At 50.3% G+C, this 20,872-nt stretch overlaps 1 protein-coding gene across 2 annotated transcripts in view; it reads right to left on the reverse strand.

Moving 5' to 3' along the window:
• Positions 1-20,872, reverse strand: part of LOC144733113 (E3 ubiquitin/ISG15 ligase TRIM25-like) — a 128,060-nt gene that overhangs the window by 101,637 nt on the left and 5,551 nt on the right. The window contains exons 3-6 of one of the 2 annotated variants that reach the window (XM_078614875.1): positions 20,411-20,656; positions 17,455-17,477; positions 15,717-15,832; positions 7,463-8,658 (exon numbers count right to left, since the gene is read on the reverse strand). The exons of the other annotated variant lie outside the window; for it this stretch is intronic. Of the exons in view, the coding sequence (XP_078471001.1) occupies positions 8,102-8,658; positions 15,717-15,832; positions 17,455-17,477; positions 20,411-20,656 (942 nt within the window). The 3' untranslated portion in view covers positions 7,463-8,101. Of the gene's footprint in view, positions 1-7,462; positions 8,659-15,716; positions 15,833-17,454; positions 17,478-20,410; positions 20,657-20,872 lie in introns of those variants that run through there. 2 annotated transcript variants of the gene reach the window in all.

Consider the following 20,872-nt stretch of genomic DNA (forward strand, 5'->3'; position numbering starts at 1 on the left):
CAATGTAGTTGTGTACAGCGTCATTCGTGCTCGATGCATCCCGCAACGCCGTTCATTAATTAAACACGAGGATCAAATCCTCTACACAGCCACTGCCAAGCAAATTAAATCTACAAATTAATAAACAAATGAAGAGACGGCGCCAAACACAAAAGGCGCCAACAATGTCCGAGCTGTTCAAGTTGTCTGCTGCTGCTGCGTCATGGACGTGGTGACGTCACCACGCACGCCTCCCCAACGCGGTGACGTCAGCACGCACGCTCCCTCAACGCGCTGACGTCACCACGTCACCTCTCACCCCACCCCCCTCACGCCCGCCCCTCACCACTGCACCATCTGTGAACACAAAGAGCTTTACAGCTCATCGGATTCCTCCTGCACCACAAACACAGATTCTGACGTTCTGGATTCCCGCCACTGGGGGAGTCCCGCGCGGTGACGTCACCACGTCACCGCGTTGGCGACAACAAAAACAAATAGAGGCCCTGAGGGGCACCCTGCAGCCTCGCTGCTGTGACCCAGCACTGTGGGGGGGGGGGGGGTTGGTGACGTCACCTCGCTGCTGTGACCCAGCACTGTGGGGGGGGGGGGGTTGGCGACGTCACCTCGCTGCTGTGACCCAGCACTGGGAGGGGGGAAGGTGACGTCATCTTGCTGCTGTGACCCAGCACTGTGGCGGGGGGGGGGGTTGGTGACGTCACCTCGCTGCTGTGACCCAGCACTGTGGGGGGGGGGGGGTTGGTGACGTCACCTCGCTGCTGTGACCCAGCACTGTAGGGGGCGGGGGGGGTGACGTCACAGCTGACGCGTCTGGGAACTTCTCGCGAGGGCGCCACGTGACCACGTGGTGCTCGTCAGGAGAAAGTGGTAGAGCAGCAACAACAACCACCACCACAACAACCACAACAATTGCCAGTACAACAACAACCACCACCAAAATCACCACCACCACAACAGCCACCATGGGGAGGGGTAGAGGTGGGGGGGGGTTGTCTGGTGGGGGGGGCTTGGGGGTTGTCACGTGGGAGGAGGGACCCCTCGGGGGTGGGGGAGGTGGGGGGATGTTGGGGGTCACGTGGGGTTCATTTCTTTCACTGCCGGTACTGGTCCAGAGTTGCGGACCGAGTCACGAATCGCGACCGATTCCCAGACGCCGTTTGGGTCCCTGCGCTGCCTGGAGCGGTGTTGGTGCGCGCCACGCGAGGGCGCTGCCACTCCACCGCAGGGATTCGCGGGGCTCGCTGAGCAATGAAAGTGCACGGGAGATTTCACAAGAGGCTGTGGCCAAATCAACCCGGAATGTCGCTGATTTTATTTTTTCAGATCTCGGAAGCTCCGCAAGGTTGAGCCTGGACTGTGGCGCTGAGATTGGTGAGCGGCGTGCACGTCGGAGTGCGGTGTGCAGATTACGCGTTGTGCCTCTCTCCGCTGCGCTTTCAGGTTCTGCCCCTTGTTGATCAGCGCCATGTCTGTGACGTTCCCTCCACTTGCTGGGAGCATCGTCAAGATTGGAAGCTTCTTCAGTTGTAAGGGGAAATGTGAGGAGCATTGGCAGCTTTCATTCTTCGTTACGGTGGAGCTGACATTCCAATCACAATTGTTAAGTTATTTAATGAGCTTCAGGATATTCCTCGAGCCATGGGTAATGTTTTACATATTTGTTCAAGTAACGAGACAATGACTGGACACCAAGGGACTCGCATTTGTCATCTTCAATCGATCTTCAGTCTGCGTGCCAACGTCGCCCGCAATAAAGTGGGCATCGGTGCACATCACAGCAGCACGGGAACGGTACCGGGGCCACAGAGCAACAGGAATGGAATAAAAGAAACCCGTCACGACCACAGCGGCGACCACCGACTGAGCAAAGTCAATTTGCAGCCGCGTGCAACGAATAGCAGCAAATTAAGTGAATAATAAGTAAAGAAAATGAATAAAAAGTTAAGGAAATAAATAATAACATTCATAAGATGAATTAATAATAAAATGAAAAATGTATATATAAAGACAATTTATAAGTTACATGAATTTACTAATTTAAGTAAAATAACATAAAAAATAATTATAGTTTTCATAATTGTAATAAAGTTAATTATGTATGAATAATACATTTATAATGGAATGAATAATTTCAATGAATTTAATAATTTAGATATAATATTACAAAGTAATGTTCATGAAATAGGTAATCATTTAAATAAAAGAAATTATGCATGAATAATACATTAATAATAAAATAAACAACAAGCAAATTCATAGAATAATAAAACACCGGTCCCCCCCTTCGCCTTGTTAAATGGTGGCTGTTAGGGGCAGGCGAGTGTGAGTAGCTGCGTCTTGTACAGAGCACGGAGTTGAGAGACACTGGGCGCGTTGTGGACGTCGGGTGGACAATCCCGGTGCGGTTTGGATGAATAAATACATCTTAATATCTCATCATACCGTGCTAATCGTGAATATTTAAAACAAAAACGCTTTTCCTATCCGAATCAGCCACTGCAGTCATCTCGACCAAGACGTGGAACCAACTCGGCTCGCGACAAACGCTCAACCCGAAGGCAGCCATTTTGTACGTTTTAACCATTAACACTTAAAAAAAACATTAAATTGAACAATCTACACAAACAACTGCCTCTATTTATATTTTCGTACCATTCAGAACGTTGTAACCGCATTCCGATCGCTATATGCGCATTAATTTACCTCAGAATTTCCATAACAAAGTTAGCAAAGCTCGTTAATTGCAAATAAATAAGTAAATGCAACAAAATGGAGTCTGCGCCGCCATTTTGTATTTACACTTTTGGCGCCAAAAAAATGAAGCGGCGAATGAGGCAACGTTGAAGACTTTAAATCATTGGCGGAGTTTGACTTTCATATTTGTCCCTCACATTAGGAATCGCGGGAGTATTTAATTTATGTTTATTTGTAAATCATGAAAATAAATTAATAAAGGTGGCCAGTTTTTTTTGGGGGGGGGGGGCGTTGTCCCCCCGTGCCCCCTCCTCTCTCCCCTCCCCACCCAAACTGGGCCCACGCTGAAAGTGAACTTCTCGCACCGTCACCGCTGGCCAAGAGACACCGCATCGACCCAAACGGCCACAGACCAGCACCACTAACACCACCAACACCACTACCATCACCACCAACACCACTACCACCACCAGCACCGCGCTCCATGCCCACCAACGGAGTACTGTACACTATATATATGTAATGCGGGCGTAAAGGACCTTCCGGATGTGACGTCATGAGGGGAGGGGTTACGTCACGTGGGGGAGAGGGGTCAGGTCTATAGGGAGAGGAACCGGAAGAGGAATGGGAGTGATTGGGGACTAGGAACGAGTGAGGCCACGTAGGGCGAGTGTGGGAGAGTGGCGCGATCGCCACGTACAACGGGGAGCGAGGTTGAGTGGCGCGATCGCCACATACAACGGAGAACGAGGTTCGGCACCGTCGGCCAACGGTGACCGACCCCGGAGCAGCAGGAGAAGCAGGGAGGCTGCAGTTAGCAGCGGGTCTGCACACGGAGTTGGCAGCGGGGGTCTGCCAGGGAGTTGGCAGCCGGAGGGTCTGCACACGGAGTTAGCAGCGAGTCTGCAGGGAGAGGAAGGAGGCTACAGTAGTGACAGCAGCCGGGGCTGCTAGCAGAGGGTCTCCAAGGGAGTGCCGTGAGGGAAAAGACAAGAACCCAAATAAAGGACACGGAGTCAGAGAGAAGCGTCCGAGTCTTTTATTACATATATATACTTCTGTGTCTGTATAAAGCCCTCTGTGTCCTGTCTGTACATGACCACTGTACATGGCCACCACCAGCAGCAGCAGCAGTGTTGGCAATGACCTTAAGTGGTCCTGGGCCTCCCCTAGGTCGACTCGGCACCAAATGCATCCTGCTTGGTGCGCTGTGCAGTGAACATCGCTGATGGGCAGAGGCGAGGCCAGGCGGCTGTGTTGCTGACAGCCACCAACTCGTGAGCCGTCACGGCCTCCCTAGGCACTGCTGCCACTCGCTAGCGGGACTTGTCCACACCATCTACTGAGGATATACGGCGGAATATTTGTGTGTAATCTCTTTGCATGTAAGTCTCTCTGTGTATGTGTAATAAAAGACTTGACCACGATGTCTGGCTCAGTGTCCTTTATTTGGTTCGTACTATATTTCCCACACGGCTGTCTCCTATTTGTTCAGTCCCCACAGTGCTGACTCCGATGTCGCTCCAGTCACCACCAGCAGCCCCGCTGCTGGCCTTTGTCGCTCCCGTAGCACCACAGCAGCCCCGCTGCTGTTACTCTCACACAGCCCCCCTGGCTGTACTCGCTGCAGCTCCTCTCTCTCTCGGTCACTCCGCAGCTCTGACAGCCTCGTGCTGTCTCCCTCTTCGTCGCTCCTGCAACTCCTGGCAGCCACACCGCTGCCTCTAACACACAGCCTTACTGGCTGTACTCTCTGCAGCTTCACACCACCCAGTAGCTCCCTACTGTCCCCGGGGTTGGCTCCCGATGGCCGACGGTGCCCTCCTCCTCTCGTTCGCCCGCGTGGCCTCACCCTTTTCCATTCACAACCCGACTGCCTTCTCCTTCCGGTTTACCCGCTTAAGGACCCGAACCTTCCTCCCACGTCACATGACTCCACCCCCCCGTGACGTCACATCCGGAAGGTCGCTTACGCCCCGCATTACACCACCCTCCCCCGTAGAGAAAAACCCCAGCCGACCTCGGCTGAACAATACCAAACCGTAATGCGGCGAACCTACCTTACCCCCTAAAGGACACTAAGCATGCAATATAACAGCAAGAACAACAACACAAAGTAACATCAACGAACGTACGAGAAGCATGCAATAAATACAGCGGTAAGAACAAGAACAACAACACAACATACAATCAACGAAACGTAAGCGATTTAGAACGTGTGCGGGTCGCCGGCCCGTCCCGGACGGTCGGCGGCCCACTCGCAGAACGGGAACGCGATGGAACTCGAGGAATGACAGGGGGTAATTCTCCTATTGCGGTTGGAAGTCCACCAACGTCCCGTGTCCCTGAAGAATTAGTCTTGGCCGTGTCCCACGAATGTGCCTGCAGCGGGGTCGGAAGGGCTGCAGGGCTCGAAGGTCCCGCAGACCTGGCAGGCGCCCTCCGAGCAGGGCCCCTCGTCCCCCGCGGTGTCACGGCCGGCCTGTCTGTTTCGGAGGTTCTTTGGTCGGCTTGTCCGGTACTGAGGCCTCCTGCTGCGGCGGACCCGGGAAGCGGGCCCAGCAGTCCTTGGCGTAGTGGCCCCTACGCCCGCAGCGGAAGCAGTCGACATCGTTGCGCCGAAGCGCAGGCCTTGCATCCCGACGGCCCCGTTCCGGTAGCGTAGCGCGCGGCCCCGGCCCGCCGCGTCCCGACCATGGAGCGGAGGCGGCCGTCAGCTCCTGAGGGCCCCGCTCATCCGGCACGTAGACCGCCTTCGTAGGGTCCCACCCCAGCGCGCCCCCCTCTTTGACGGGCCCCCCCGTCCACGCCGCCACTTGCTTCCAGCGACGGAGATTAAACTGCGCATCCAGACACTTTGCTGCCGCCCGGGAAGTGAGCTTCTCATGCCCACACACAGGCATGGGGATCCCCAGATCCCGAGACAGCTCCAGCATTTTACCTAATATGAGAGGCTCGAGCAGGTCCTGTGGCGTCTCAGGATATGCTGCCATGGCCAGCTCCAGCACCGCACCCCTGAACGCCACGGGCGATTCCTCGGGTGCTCGTTGTCGTTGAGCGAATCGCCGATGCGCATCGTCAGGTGGCTCATAAGCGTCGGCCATTTCTTCAAAAACTCCACGTAAAGTCTTCTTCTTATCGGCCGTTATGGAACGGAAAAATCGAACAGATTCGTCGTCCAGTAGAGTCGGCAACACTTCCAAGGCCTCAGCATCGGTCCATCTTGCTGAACGTACCGCCGCCAAGAATCGGCAGGCGAAAGCGCTCCAATCGCCCCCGATGGAGAATTCCTTAACTGTGGTAAGGTGGCGACTCCGACTCCTCTTCACGCCGTCTTCCAATGATGGTTGTTCTGGAGGCAAATTCAAAATGGCGTCGGCCCGCGGCGTGGCCAAGATGGCGGTTTGGCGCCGCGGAGCGCGCAAGATGGCGGCTTCTTGCCGCGTGGCCAATGGCGGCGGCAGGGCAGGCAACGTGGCGGCCCGTGGAGCACCTTCTGCTTCCTCCGTCGTCCTTGGCGTGACGAGATGACATAGTTGCGCCAGGACGTCCTTGAGTGCCTCCAGTTGTTCCTCCATCTGTTGCCATCTTCGATCAGCGTCCGATGATGTTGACGGACCCGCCATCGCGCCGACATCTTCCACTCCCGTCCCCGTGCTCGCTTCAGCAGGGCTCTCCTCCACCACCCCAGCAGAATCCATGGTTGGAGGGAAATCGTCGTCGTCGGACGAAGAAGCCGATGCTGGCGCCGGAGTAATTTACTTCCTTACTTGCTTCGACATGCCGTTTCACTTCTGGCACCAGTGTAATAAAAGACTTGACCACGATATCTGGCTCAGTGTCCTTTATTTGGTTCGTACTATATTTCCCACACGGCTGTCTCCTATTTGTTCAGTCCCCACAGTGCTGACTCCGATGTCGCTCCAGTAACCACCAGCAGCCCCGCTGCTGGCCTTTGTCGCTCCCGTAGCACCACAGCAGCCCCGCTGCTGTTACTCTCACACAGCCCCCCTGGCTGTACTCGCTGCAGCTCCTCTCTCTCTCGGTCACTCCGCAGCTCTGACAGCCTCGTGCTGTCTCCCTCTTCGTCGCTCCTGCAACTCCTGGCAGCCACACCGCTGCCTCTAACACACAGCCTTACTGGCTGTACTCTCTGCAGCTTCACACCACCCAGTAGCTCCCTACTGTCCCCGGGGTTGGCTCCCGATAGCCGACGGTGCCCCCCTCCTCTCGTTCGCCCGCGTGGCCTCACCCTTTTCCATTCACAACCCGACTGCCTTCTCCTTCCGGTTTACCCGCTTAAGGACCCGAACCTTCCTCCCACGTCACATGACTCCACCCCCCCGTGACGTCACATCCGGAAGGTCGCTTACGCCCGCATTACATATGTACAGCCTCTGTGAAGCTCTTTTTCTTCACACATGGTGCAGTGGTGAGGGGAGGCCGTGGCTATCGGTGGCGCGTGGGGGAGTGAAGGGAGAGGGGTGACGTGGTGACGTCACCGCGTTGGGGCTGCGTGCGTGGTGATGTCACCGGTTTGTGAGTGTGCGTGGTGACGTCACCACGTCTATTACACAGCAGCAGTGGACAACTTGAACAGCTCGGACATTGTTGGCGCCTTTTGTGTTTGGCGCCGTCTCTTTATTTGTTTATTAATTTGTAGATTTAATTTGCTTGGCAGTGGCTGTGTAGAGGATTTAGTCCTCGTGTTTAATTAATGAACGGCGTTGCGGGATGCAGTGAGCACGATTGACGCTGTACACAACTACATTGTTCTGTATTTTTATTGTAGAATCGACGATACAAGCGTTACAATGCCACTATTAACGCGTACATTTATACTTTTTAAAATCAATATTATTGTTTTGACTTAAAACTTTTCTTGACTGATGATGACCGCTTGTCTTGCGATCAAAACGTCATGAATTTTTGGTTTTTCATTTTAAATTTGTATTTAATGTTTATTATTACATTTTTCTTTTTTTTCTTTTTTCTATCTACGTGACTTTACCGAAAGAACGTAAAGAATATAATATTGTTGTTGTTGTGTCTCTCCCACAACCCATGACACCACCAGTGTATAAACACATTCCAGTTCACCATTGCTAATCACTGCACCCCTACACCACAGTCACACTCCTCTGACAGAGTGAATACACCCACGTTGGCTTCACACACACACAGAGGTACCTATTTTATCACCCCCCAGCCCCCCATGAAGGTTTTGAGGATTGTTTATGCTCAGCCCCCCCCCCCCCCCCCGTTGTGATGGAGAGCCACGCAGCCCCGAGCCACCGACAGCCACCAGCCAGTCACGGGCGTGGCGCTGCGCGTGGCGGTGACGAGGGTGGCGAGCGCCGTGCGTCGTGGTGGCGTCTGCCCTCTGAGCTGTTCACGTTCACCTCTCTCAGGACGCGCCACTCAGATCCACAATCCTCACTGAGGCACCAACACCACCCCACCTCCACCCCACCCACAGCCCAGGATGTAGGGGCTGAGTGAAAGTTTTATTAAACGAGTGTAACAGCGCCATGGAGTCGGCGTTGTAAAACGACAGCAGTCCCGTGTCCCAGTCCAGGTGGACCCCGACTCTCCGCGGAGGCTGCGGCACCGACAGCGACGTCACTACCCCGCCATGCCGCACTGAGAAGCTGTCGCCACGTTTCCGTAGACACCAGGAGACGTCACTCACTCCCAGGACGCACTCAGCACCACCCCCTCTCCGTGGGATCGTCCCGTACGCGACTCCAACCAGACACCCCCTTGCACTCCCCACGTCCACCTCCCAGTAGTGCTGACCGGACGAGAAGCTTTCAGAGCACAGGGCTTGTGGCCACCACCCAAAGCGGTGTGGGTGATGGGGGCGACCCTGGGGGACATCGCTCCACGTCGCCGTCCTGAGATCCGAGGAAATCTGGAGGTCGTCGTGGGCTGAGTTTGTGTCCAGAGTCGGTGAGCGTCCATCTGTGATGAGTATTAGTTAGTATTAGTGTACACACACTAATATTAGTTAGTATTAGTGTACACATACTAATATTAGTTAGTATTAGTGTACACATACTCATATTAGTTAGTATTAGTTTACACATACTAATATTAGTTAGTATTAGTGTACACATAATAATATTTGTTAGTATTAGTGTACACATACTAATATTAGTTAGTATTAGTGTACACATACTAATATTAGTTAGTATTAGTGTACACATACTCATATTAGTTAGTATTAGTTTACACATTCTAATATTAGTATTAGTGTACACATACTAATATTAGTTAGTATTAGTGTACACAGACTAATATTAGTATTATTGTACACATACTAATATTAGTTAGTATTAGTGTACACATACTAATATTAGTTAGTAATGGTGTACACATACTAATATTAGTTAGTATTAGTGGACACACACTAATATTAGTTAGTGTACACACACTAATATTAGTTAGTATTAGTGTACACGCACTAATATTAGTTAGTATAAGTGTACACACATTAATATTATTTAGTATTAGTGTACACACACTAATATTAGTTAGTATTAGTGTACACACACTAATATTCGTTAGTATTAGTGTACATATACTAATATTCGTTAGTATTAGTGTACACATACTAATGTAGTGACATAGAACTGTCACTACTGTGTCGGCCCGTACGGGGTGCCTGGGGGGTCACGTGGTGGAGGGATCCGGACCTTCCCAGAGGTGGGGGAAGTAAGGCGTGTCCTTGGAAGGGAGGCGTGGCCTGGAGAGAGCCAGCCACGCCTGGGCGGAGCCGGCCACGCTAAGGCAGATATAAGCTTGGTGTGAACGCAGAGCGAGGCTGTTGTACTGTACTCCAAAGTGAAGACATCATCGGTCGTCAAGTCCCGAGTCGTCATCCTGGGCCAGGCAGGCTGTTGCCTGCCTGGTCCAGTCTGTGTCGCATTCCAGAGTGTTAGTGAGTTGAGGAAGGTGGTCACCACCTCATGTACAGTGTTATATTACTTACCGTTTAATAAATAGTGTTGCCTCCAAGCTGCGTGTGTGTGCACCTTATTCGAACCCACTACATTTGGCGTCAGAAGTTGTGGAAATATAAATATTGCTAGGTGTTATCCTAGGGAAGTAAAATGGGCACACGAAAAACAAATATAAAACTCACCTGGACGCCTTCGTACGACGGGGATGGTGTGACGACCATCCTTCGGACAGCCCCGGGGATGGCAGCCCCGGTGACAGAGAGAGAGAGAGAGATGGCGCTGCACGCGGAGCGGTGGGACTTGCATCACACTGCTGCTTCGCCGCCATCGGGAACGGAGCGATGGAGCCGCGGGGAGAGGACACCATCGTCGCTGCGGGGGCTGGCGGGGGAGGCCCGGGCATGCGGGCCACGCGGTGGGCCCGCCATTTCAGCGGCTGGTCGGGGTGCGGTTCCCGCCAAAACGCCGCTCCCACCAACTCGGCGGCTGGTCGGGGTGCGGTTCCCGCCAAAACGCCGCTCCCACCAACTCGAGGGCTGGTCGGGGCGCGCTTCCCGCCATAATGCCGCTCCCGCCAACTCGAGGGCTGGTCGGGGCGCGGTTCCCGCCAAAACGCCGCTCCCGCCAACTCGAGGGCTGGTCGGGGCGCGGTTCCCGCCAAAACGCCGCTCCTGCTGCCGAAATGCCGCTCCCGCCGACATCAACGCCTGCGGAGGGGGAGTTCCAGTCTTCTGCTCGAGCGCGAGAGGGTGGATGGGTTCGCAAGAGCAGGCCGTATTCACCATGCAAGATTCTTCGGGGCATCCCAGTGCTCCACCTTGCCGCCCTCCGCTATTCACAGTTTGCCAGGCGAGTCGTGACATGACAAACACCCGGCCTCAAGAAAAATAATAATATCTTCACCCATCTTACGTGCGCCGGGTTGCGATCGCGTGTGTTTTTTTAACTCGCTGGTTTGCGGAGCGTGTTCGTCCGGTTGTGTGCGTGATAAATTGACGCGGCGACCATGCGGGTTTCTGCTTGTAACAGTATTGTTGTTAATTACGGCGTCGAGATCGGTATCTTCTGGGTGTAGTTAATGATTAATTCGTTGTTGGGTGTCCCGAGCTCCGTTGATATCCTGTAGGTTGCCGTGTTAATGACTCGTGTTGTTACATCGTTTTGTTGCGAAATCGCCATTGTTATTGTGTATACTGTATGGAGTTTCGCTCGCGATTGTCACGTGTAACTGTCAGAAACTTTGATCGTCATTGTTGCCAAGGTACAGACCGTATGGAGCTTTGCTTGAAATTGTTAACAGTGTATGGACTGTTGGGTACTTGCTTGTAATTATTTACTATGTACGGATTGTCTGGAGTATTGATTGTGTGTGTTGCCATGTGGGGACTGGATGGAGCATTGCTCCATATGATTGACTGTACGAACTTCGTATACTGCATATACTGTATTAATCAATTCGGCGATTCTTGGGGGTTGTGTCTAGTTTTTTTGCTCTCAAAATTCGAATGCCCTGAGTCCCATGGTTAATGTTGAAGGGGATTTTGAAATGACAGGTTCGGTTTGTTTCAAACTCACTGGTTGGTTCCTGTCCGTTGTTGCACGGATGATGTATTTTGTGCGGGAATGCCCCTTGTGTTCTACATGAATCGGGGGTGCGTTTCCGTTAATTGCCGTCAAATTGCGTTGCTCTCTCCACTCGGTTGGTACAGCTGCATGCTGCAATGCGAGTCTCGGAGATGATGTGTACGGATACGGGATGTGAGGTGTATTGTTGTGACCATTGAATATTCGGGATCGTCACAAATTGTGCGTACCTGTTCGGCATTGGATCAGTTCTGTGGGGGATTATAATTCAAATTGTATGTGTTGTGATGGTGTTAAATTGCGATGGTGACATGCTGTCAAGGATTTGGAATTGTGGTGCTGGCTGTCACCTATCTTGGGGCGCAGATTCTGACCAGGATGGCCCAGTGAGTGTTGCGTGTCTAACACGAACAGTGTGGTCCCGTCATGCTGTGTCTGACGGCTTGACCTGACAGCCCGGAGATCGAGACACTCTGTGGCTTGTCTAGCCTAGTGGGCTGTGCGCTCACATGGCTCAGGGAGTGTGGTCCCGTCATGCTATGGCTGACAGCTTGACCTGACGGCCCGGAGAGTGAGACACTCCGAGGCGCGTTGAAAAAGTGGGCTGGAGATTCGTAGTGTTCAGGTGGAGTTGTCCCGTTACGTTGGGACTGTATCCCTCAGTTGTTAGGGTGCATGTTGTGCAGTAAGTGAACGATGGGTCGTCTCAGCTCGGTCGGTACAGCTATATGCTGCGATGCGAGTCTTGGAGAGAGACTGGGTTAAAATCCCCCCCTATATGGCCGACGCGTGCTACTGGTTGTGACGCCGCGTCGGAAAGGCGGTGGGGTTGTAACATGGAAATTCCCCCCCCGATATGGCCGACGCGTGCTACTGGTTGTGATGCCGCGTTGGAAAGGCGGTGGGGTGGTAACATGGAAATTCCCCCCCCGATATGGCCGACGTGTGCTACTGGTTGTGACGCCGCGTCAGAAAGGCGGTTGGGTGGTAACATGGAAATTCCCCCCCCCCGATATGGCCGACGCGTGCTACTGGTTGTGACGCCACGTCGGAAAGGCGGGGGGGTGCTAACGGGTGACTGTCATGTCCGAAGAGCGGAGGCGAGTGTTCGTTGAGTGATGCCTCAGGAGGGTTTGGTTCTCGTCACAGGAGGCAGTATCTACCTGGCACCTTGGAGTCGCCGGTTATGCCGACCGGCTATGGACTGGGGGGGGAGTGGAGCATGCGTCAGCTACTCCTGCTCCTCCTGTTCTGACTCCTGGGGGGAGGGGCCGTGCCCTTTGGGCCGCTTCTGGTTCCCCAAGCCCGGCCACATGGACTCGTTGAAGACTGGCTGCTCTACATGCCTCTCAGACTCCTTGCTCATTGCCTACGCCGTCGTTCCAATGGCCACACTCACATGTCAGTGCATGCGTGATTCTCACGGGGGGGGGGGGGGGGGCTGTGCTGGAGCGTAAGTGGGTTAGCCAGTTTTCATGTATATTTGTTGTTAATTCCCCCGTTTTCTATGTGGTTCCCTTTTACCCTCGTCGATTCTGTATATATTACGTTATTGTATTTCTTATCGGTCGCCGGTCATTTATTGATGTTGCTGGTTCGGAGGCACACCTTTTCGATGTTTCACAGTTGTGTTACAGCCGGGGACGGCTGTGTGTTTATACAGGGGGGGGTGATGTAGTGACATAGAACTGTCACTACTGTGTCGGCCCGTACGGGGTGCCTGGGGGGTCACGTGGTGGAGGGATCCGGACCTTCCCAGAGGTGGGGGAAGTAAGGCGTGTCCTTGGAAGGGAGGCGTGGCCTGGAGAGAGCCAGCCACGCCTGGGCGGAGCCGGCCACGCCAAGGCAGATATAAGCTTGGTGTGAACGCAGAGTGAGGCTGTTGTACTGTACTCCAAAGTGAAGACATCATCGGTCGTCAAGTCCCGAGTCGTCGTCCTGGGCCAGGCAGGCTGTTGCCTGCCTGGTCCAGTCTGTGTCGCATTCCAGAGTGTTAGTGAGTTGAGGAAGGTGCTCACCACCTCATGTACAGTGTTATATTACTTACCGTTTAATAAATAGTGTTGCCTCCAAGCTGCGTGTGTGTGCACCTAATTCGAACCCACTACACTAATATTCGTTAGCATTAGTGTACACATACTAATATTCGTTAGTATTAGTGTACACATACTAGTTAGTATTAGTGTACACATACTAATATTTGTTAGAATTAGTGTACACATACTAATATTCGTTCGTATTAGTGTACACATACTAGTTAGTATTAGTGTACACATACTAATATTTGTATTAGTGTACACATACTAATATTAGTTAGTATTAGTGTACACACTAATAGTAGTTAGTATTAGTGTACACATACTAATATTCGTTAGTATTAGTGTACACATACTAATATTTGATAGTATGTGTACACAAACTAATATTAGTATTAGTGTACACATACTAATATTGGTTAGTATTAGTGTACACATACTAATATTCGTTAGTATTAGTGTACACAGACTAATATTAGTTAGTATTAGTGTACACAGACTAATATTCGTTAGTATTAGTGTACACACACTAATATTAGTTAGTATTAGTGTACACATACTAATATTAGATAGTATTAGTGTACACATACTAATATTAGTTAGTTTTAGTGTACACATACTAATATTAGTTAGTATTAGTGTACACATACTAATATTGGTTAGTATTAGTGTACACACGTTAATATTAGTTAGTATTAGTGTACACATAATAATATTAGTTAGTATTAGTGTAGACATATTAATATTCTTCAGTATCTGTGTACACATACTAACAATCGTTATTAGTGGTGTCCACATATTAGCATTCATTAGTATTTGTGTACACATACATTACTAGTACACTTACACAATTACTAACTCTAAACATATTTTTCTAAATGTGGACAGAAAACCTCGTGGACCAGGATAAATATCCACTCAACCACGGAGAGAACATGCAGACTTCAAGTAGACAGCAGGCATTAGGGTGGGGATTGAGCCGACGACCTTCTGTGTACCAGGCGAGGTAGTTAACATCTACATCGTCACCATGGTGTAAACAACAGTGCTTGTACTGCAGCGTGTACTTCACCATCTTGGTGTGTGACTACACTGAGTCTAGTCACTCCTACTGCTCCTTACAGCCCTGCTGCAGTGTGGCTCTCTGAACATCCTTTTGTAAATTAATTTTAAAAAAAACTTTGAAATGGCTTATCATGTGGACATTTATAGATGTAGCTAAATGTAGAGGGAAAAACCGGAGGACCCAGAGAAAAACTCACGCCACCACCACGAGGAGAGAGAGATGCAGACTCCGAACATACAGCAGGGATTGGTAGGGTTGGAATCGAACCCACGACCTCGTGTATGTCAGGCGAGGTAGTGAACATCTCGTCACCGTGGCGCCCACCTCTCTAAGCTCTGAACATCATTTTAGGAATTGTGGTCCAGCATCTAGCAATAAATAGCCCATTTAGAGTTGCAATGGATCATTAATGCACGGCTTGCAGTCGGCAAGGTAAATATAATGACTGGCTGTGAAGGCTGTCTGAGTGATGAATATTTTTTTGCATTCAGTCTCCACCCCGACTTTCTTTATATTTCAGTTGTTTAATCCCAGTCCTCTCTGACACCACACACTCTGCTCTGTGAAAGTTGTGCCCCTTCTTCCTGCATGGGACCTCCATTGCATGTTCACCACAAGTGTACGTGGTTAATGTAGACATGATTCCTTGCAAACGATTTCAGTTTGGTGTTTTAACAAATTAACACATCTGTTTTATTGCCAGAAAGGGTCAAATCTATTCTTATTACTGTACCTTGTTTAGAACACCTGCTGGGCACAACGTGTTTGGCTTACATCAGCACTGAGTCCAACTCGGCAGCCAGCACCGTCACCCTCCTCTGCTCCCCACTCCACCCCGCGTGACAGAATGGGTGCCCGCCTGAGGGTGCCTTACGGTCACCATTGTCGACATTAAACGCAGAGACTCTGCACGGGGATTGATCTCCCTAGACCAGAGGTCTGTAACCTGCGGCTCTCCTTAAGGGACCGCTTTGTGATGTTATTTATCAAGGTCACCACCGCCTCTTGTTCACCTCATGCATTGCGGTGGCTTTTGAAACATAGAGTTGCCCTTTTTATATACTGGAATCAAACAAAATTCTCTTATTGTTATTTTGGCTACCGACCCCTGGCTTAGACGGCCACCATGCTGCTCTCAATGCACACTTTGCCCGCTGCGTGATGCACCTCTTGATACACTGAGGCTCTCTTTGTTATCACCTCGGTGACCGCGTTTATCGCTGAATCCACCTCACGTCTCCCCCTCCCAAGTTGGCAAGTGCCTGTGCACTCTCGCCTGGTTTAATTGCACGCCACAGACCCGCCTCGTGGTGCTGATCTTGTGCTTGTAGCGAATGGGGCTGCAGCTGTGAGTGAAGCAGAGATACTTACACACAACAGCCAGGAGATTCGTTCGGGTGCCTCCCACTGAGATGAATTTTGCGAGGTTCAGGCGGCTGGAGACAGGGGCTGGGTCATCCTGAGTCTCCTGAGAGATGGAGCTCCTTCTGCACTCATAGCACGGGGCACATACAAAGTCTAATGAGGGTCTATGTCTCTCTACGAATGGACAATAAGGCAGCCCTCGACTTACGAAGGCCCATACTTATGTAACAGCGTAAATAGTGCAGGAGACGGTTGACGGAGGCAACACGTATTTATTTATAACACACTACAGTAACAGTCAGCTCTACAGCCGAGGAACACAGCCTACAGCTAGCGTGCCTGACACCGGCTACGCTCTCAGGTCCCCTGGCTATGTACTTCCTAGGGGAGGCTATCTGACCCGACCTTGCCAGGGTACGGGTCCCAACCACTGGCCCATCGGACCCAGGGTCTCACCACTGAGCCACACAGAGTCCCGGCCCTGATAAGGGCGGCGAGACTAGGGGTCCCAGGGTCCTGCCTAGCTTGCTCCGTCTTCCTTCTTCACTGGCTCTTCTGCTCCAACGACTCCCCGAGCTCTCTTGCGCACCGCCCTATATACCCAACTGCCCCCCGAGGGGCAGGGCTGTATGCGGACGTCGATGTAGCCACCCCACGCACGGACCATGATGTAGACACCGCAACGTAATGGCTTGCTACACTCCGGTACGTACCACCTCTACACTTACAAACCATCTTCTATGAAAAAAAAAACTTTGACTTAAAATGAAAACTCACAGTTGCGATCCTCCGCGAGATGTAATGAGCCGACCTCGTGCTGGGAGTGTTTGCGTGTGTATGAATATTGTGTGTGTGAAAGTGTGGAGGGTTAAGCTGGTTCATATACCAGTCATCTCAGTCAAAGCCAACCCTGGGTCTGTCCCGAGACCTCCTGTCAGCGAGCCTTTGACATTTCACGTGGCCTCAAAGTGCACCTGGTCTGGTACAGGTGCCGTGGTGACCTCACCATCACTTAGTTGCAAATGGCAACTAAGTGATGGGGAGCGAAAATGTAGCGGTGAGTGCGCTGTGCTACGAAAACGGCGACCGAGTTCGATTCTTGCTCACGGCCAACACCAGGAGCCTGTGTGGTGTGAACATTGCCACTGGGGAGACAAACGCAGCGGGCCGTGACGCTGGCCACCCATCCCCTCGTGTGCCAAAGTGGCGGCCATCTTAGGCGCTGCTCTCTGAGAATATTTGCCCCAAAAAGCCTGTTCAGGCTTTGTTGTCGTTGGGGTGTCTTTATCTTTGTGTGTGCATGCATGCCCCGTTTGTTGTGGTGACTCATTGCCCCCCTTCCAACTACAGGCCAGCATCAATGTAATTGAACATAAATTTTGTTTTATATTTATTTCATTTCATGTTTAATTTACTATGCAGTATTTTGTTTACATTGTTAGATGCAAATGTACAACATTTCTTCTTTATTATGAGTTTAACAATGCTTCCCTCTTTGTTGAACCGTAACACATTTTATAACCGTGTCAGCATTTAAATACGGTGCATTATTATTTTCCGACTTACGAACGAGTCTCAGGAACAAATCACGTGCGGAACCAGAGTACTGCCCGTACGGGATACAATAGACTATATGGGTTCCAACTGCATAATGGGGTTTATTATGAATCACATCACGACCGTTCAATTATTTGTCCACCAGGTAGCAGACAGAGCTCGAGCTTGAGTCTGGGTTGGTACTGACCTGAGACTCTCATGCAGGGGATCCTGAAAAACAAAAACCCGCATTTCACATTAACATTGACATCAGGGAATTAGCAAATACCTGCACACTGATAATGGTGGAAAACAGGGTTCGTTTAACTGGACACGAACAGACGTCTAAACATGATAAAAACCACTCTAAACAGGTCTAGTCCAGCACCTACACGAGTGGTTTAATCACGTCAGCAACTTACAGTGATGGAAAAAAGTATTTGATCCCCTGCTGGTTTTGTACGTTTGCCCATTGACAAATAAATGATCAGTCTATAATTTTAATGGTAGGTTTATTTGAACAGTGAGAGACAGAATAACAACAACAACAAAATCCAGAAAAACGCATGTCAAAAATGTTATAAATTGATTTGCATTTTAATGAGGGAAATAAGTATTTGACCCCTTCTCAATCAGAAAGATTTCTGGCTCCCAGGTGTCTTTTATACAGGTAACGAGCTGAGATTAGGAGCACACTCTTAAAGGGAGTGCTCCTAATCTCAGCTTGTTACCTGTATAAAAGACACCTGTTTGACAGAAGCAATCAATCAATCAGATTCCAAACTCTCCACCATGGCAAAGACCAAAGAGCTCTCCAAGGATGTGAGGGACAAGATCGTAGACCTACACAAGGCTGGAATGGGCTACAAGATCATCGCCAAGCAGCTTGGTGAGAAGGTGACAACAGTTGGTGCGATTATTCGCAAATGGAAGAAACACAAAAGAAATGTCAATCTCCCTCGGCCTGGGGCTCTATGCAAGATCTCACCTCGTGGAGTTGCAATGATCATGAGAACGGTGAGGAATCAGGCCAGAACTACACGGGAGGATCTTGTCAATTATCCCAAGGCAGCTGGGGCCATAGTCACCAAGAAAAGAGTTGGTAGCACACTACGCCGTGAAGGACTGAAATCCTGCAGCGCCCGCAAGGTCCCCCTGCTCAGTAAAGCACATATACATGCCCGTCTGAAGTTTGCCAATAAACATCTGAATGATTCAGAGGATAACTGGGTGAAAGTGTTGTGGTCAGATGTGACCAAAATGGAGCTCTTTCCATCAACTCAACTGTGTTTGGATGAGGAGGAATGCTGCCGATGACCCCAAGAACGCCATCCCCACCGTCAAACATGGAGGTAGAAACATTATGCTTTGGGGGTGTTTTTTCTGCTAAGGGGACAAGACAACTTCACCACATCAAAGGGACGATGGACGGGGCCATTTACCGTCAAATCTTGGGTGAGAACCTACTTCCCTCAGCCAGAGCATTGAAAATCGGTCGTGGGTGGGTATTCCAGCATGACAATGGCCCAAAACACACGGCCAAGGCAACAAAGGAGTGGCTCAAGAAGAAGCACATTCAGGTCGTAGTGGCCTAGCCAGTCTCCAGACCTTAATCCCATAGAAAATATGTGGAGGGAGCTGAAGGTTCGAGTTGCCAAACGTCAGCCTCGAAACCTTAATGACTTGGAGAAAATCTGCAAAGAGGAGTGGGACAAAATCCCTCCTGAGATGTGTGCAACCTGGTGGCCAACTACAAGAAACGTCTGACCTCTGTGATTGCCAACAAGGATTTTGCCACCAAGTACTAAGTCATGCTTTGCAGAGGGGTCAAATACTTATTTCCCTCATTAAAATGCCAATAAATGTATAACATTTTTGACATGTATTTTTGTGGATTTTTCTGTTGTTATTCTCTCTCTCACTGTTCAAATAAACCTAGCATTAAAATTATAGACTGATCATTTCTTTGTCGGTGGGCAAACGTACAAAATTAGCAGGGGATCAAATACTTTTTTCCCTCACTGTATGTGTTTAACTCTGAATAAACTTTTTAAATTTTTACCAGGTAAATCCCACTGAGCTATGTCGCTCTTTTTCAGAAGCAACCTGGCTATCACACATGACAGCTCAACGAAGTGGCTTATCACGTGGAAATTTATAGTGGCTGCCTAATTCTCAGAATGTGTGATGTTGATTATGAATGTGAAAGAAAAAAATCAGGGAACCCGTAGAAAAATCTACGGGACCATGGGGGGAGAGAGAGAGATAACGCAAACTCTAAATATACAGCAGGCCAAGTTAGTGTCGTGGTCGCACCCACGACCTCCTGCATATCAGGCCAGGTAAATGGCGATGTCGTACTGTACAAGTCCAGGTCTGAATGTCACAAGGAAGCAAACGCGCGTCTATTGCTGGACACTGCCGTTTGCTCCCAGATCGAAAAACACTAAAATAAGATTGCCAACAATGTCAACGTCTCACAGGGTGGTGCGCCTCTCCTGGTTGTAGATAACCCTCTTAGAAACCAAGGCTATGAGTATAAACTATAAACATGGTCTTAATATTTCGATTTAAAGCTTTCGTGACTGCAGGGATTCATCTTCTTCACGTAGAATGGAAATAATAAAATAATAAAAATTAAACATAATAAAATAATTCTCACGACGTTTCGGCCACAACGCAAGCAGTCGTCCGCAGGTGAAGAACAGGGCTGTCGAGACCTGTTCTTCACCTGAGGACGGCTGCGTTGTGGCCGAAACGTCGTGAGAATTATTTTATTATGTTTTTGTTTATTTCCATTCTATGTGACTTTACCGAAAGAACCAAGAAGATGGTTTTAATACCTTACCAGGTAAGGCCCATTGAGCTATATAGATTTGTTTCAGAAGTAACCTTGCCACAAGTGATAACCCAAGAAAGTGGCTTATAGTGTGGAAATTTACAGCAGCAAAATACTCTAAACTCGTGATGTTGATTCTAAATGTGGAGGGAAAAATCGGAGGACCGGGAAAAATTTCACGCATCCACGAAGAGAAAGAAAGAGGCGCAAACTCCGAATATACAGCAGAAGTGAGGGTTGTTATCGAACCAACGAACTCCTGCATATCAGGCGAGGTAGTTAACATCTCCTAGCCACCACGGCGAGTGAATGGAGGTGGTGCCACCTGCAGGAAGGAGAGCGGGTCCTGCACGGCGACGGCGGCGAGCAGCTGGTTGATCTCCTGCTCCAGGCCGCGTGCTCTGCTCTCGTAGCGAGCGATGTCCGCCTGGATGCGGGACAGCACGGAGCGGCCCTCCTCGTCCACGCGCTCCAGTGCCTCCCTCTCCTCCTCCGTCTCCTCCTCCCTCAGCTGCTCCCTCCGGCGCGCAAACTCTCGTCTGATCCGCGCCTTGGTCCTACGCAGAGACTCCTACGCAGATAAACGATGACGCACTCTTGAAACGCAACACGATACAGTGCGATGTGACGTCATAAAGGACTTTGATATGGCCACGTCTCATAACTCTACAAAGAGGCGGGTGACTTAATTTTTGAGAACGTCGAGGAATGAAATGCATGAAAGGAAGAGATTTAGTGAGGATATTCATGGGCACTCTTATGCCGAATGCTAAGTTTGTCTATATCT

The sequence above is a fragment of the Lampetra planeri genome, chromosome 45 (assembly GCF_965212315.1).
Source record: "Lampetra planeri chromosome 45, kcLamPlan1.2.h2, whole genome shotgun sequence".
NCBI lineage: Eukaryota > Metazoa > Chordata > Hyperoartia > Petromyzontiformes > Petromyzontidae > Lampetra > Lampetra planeri.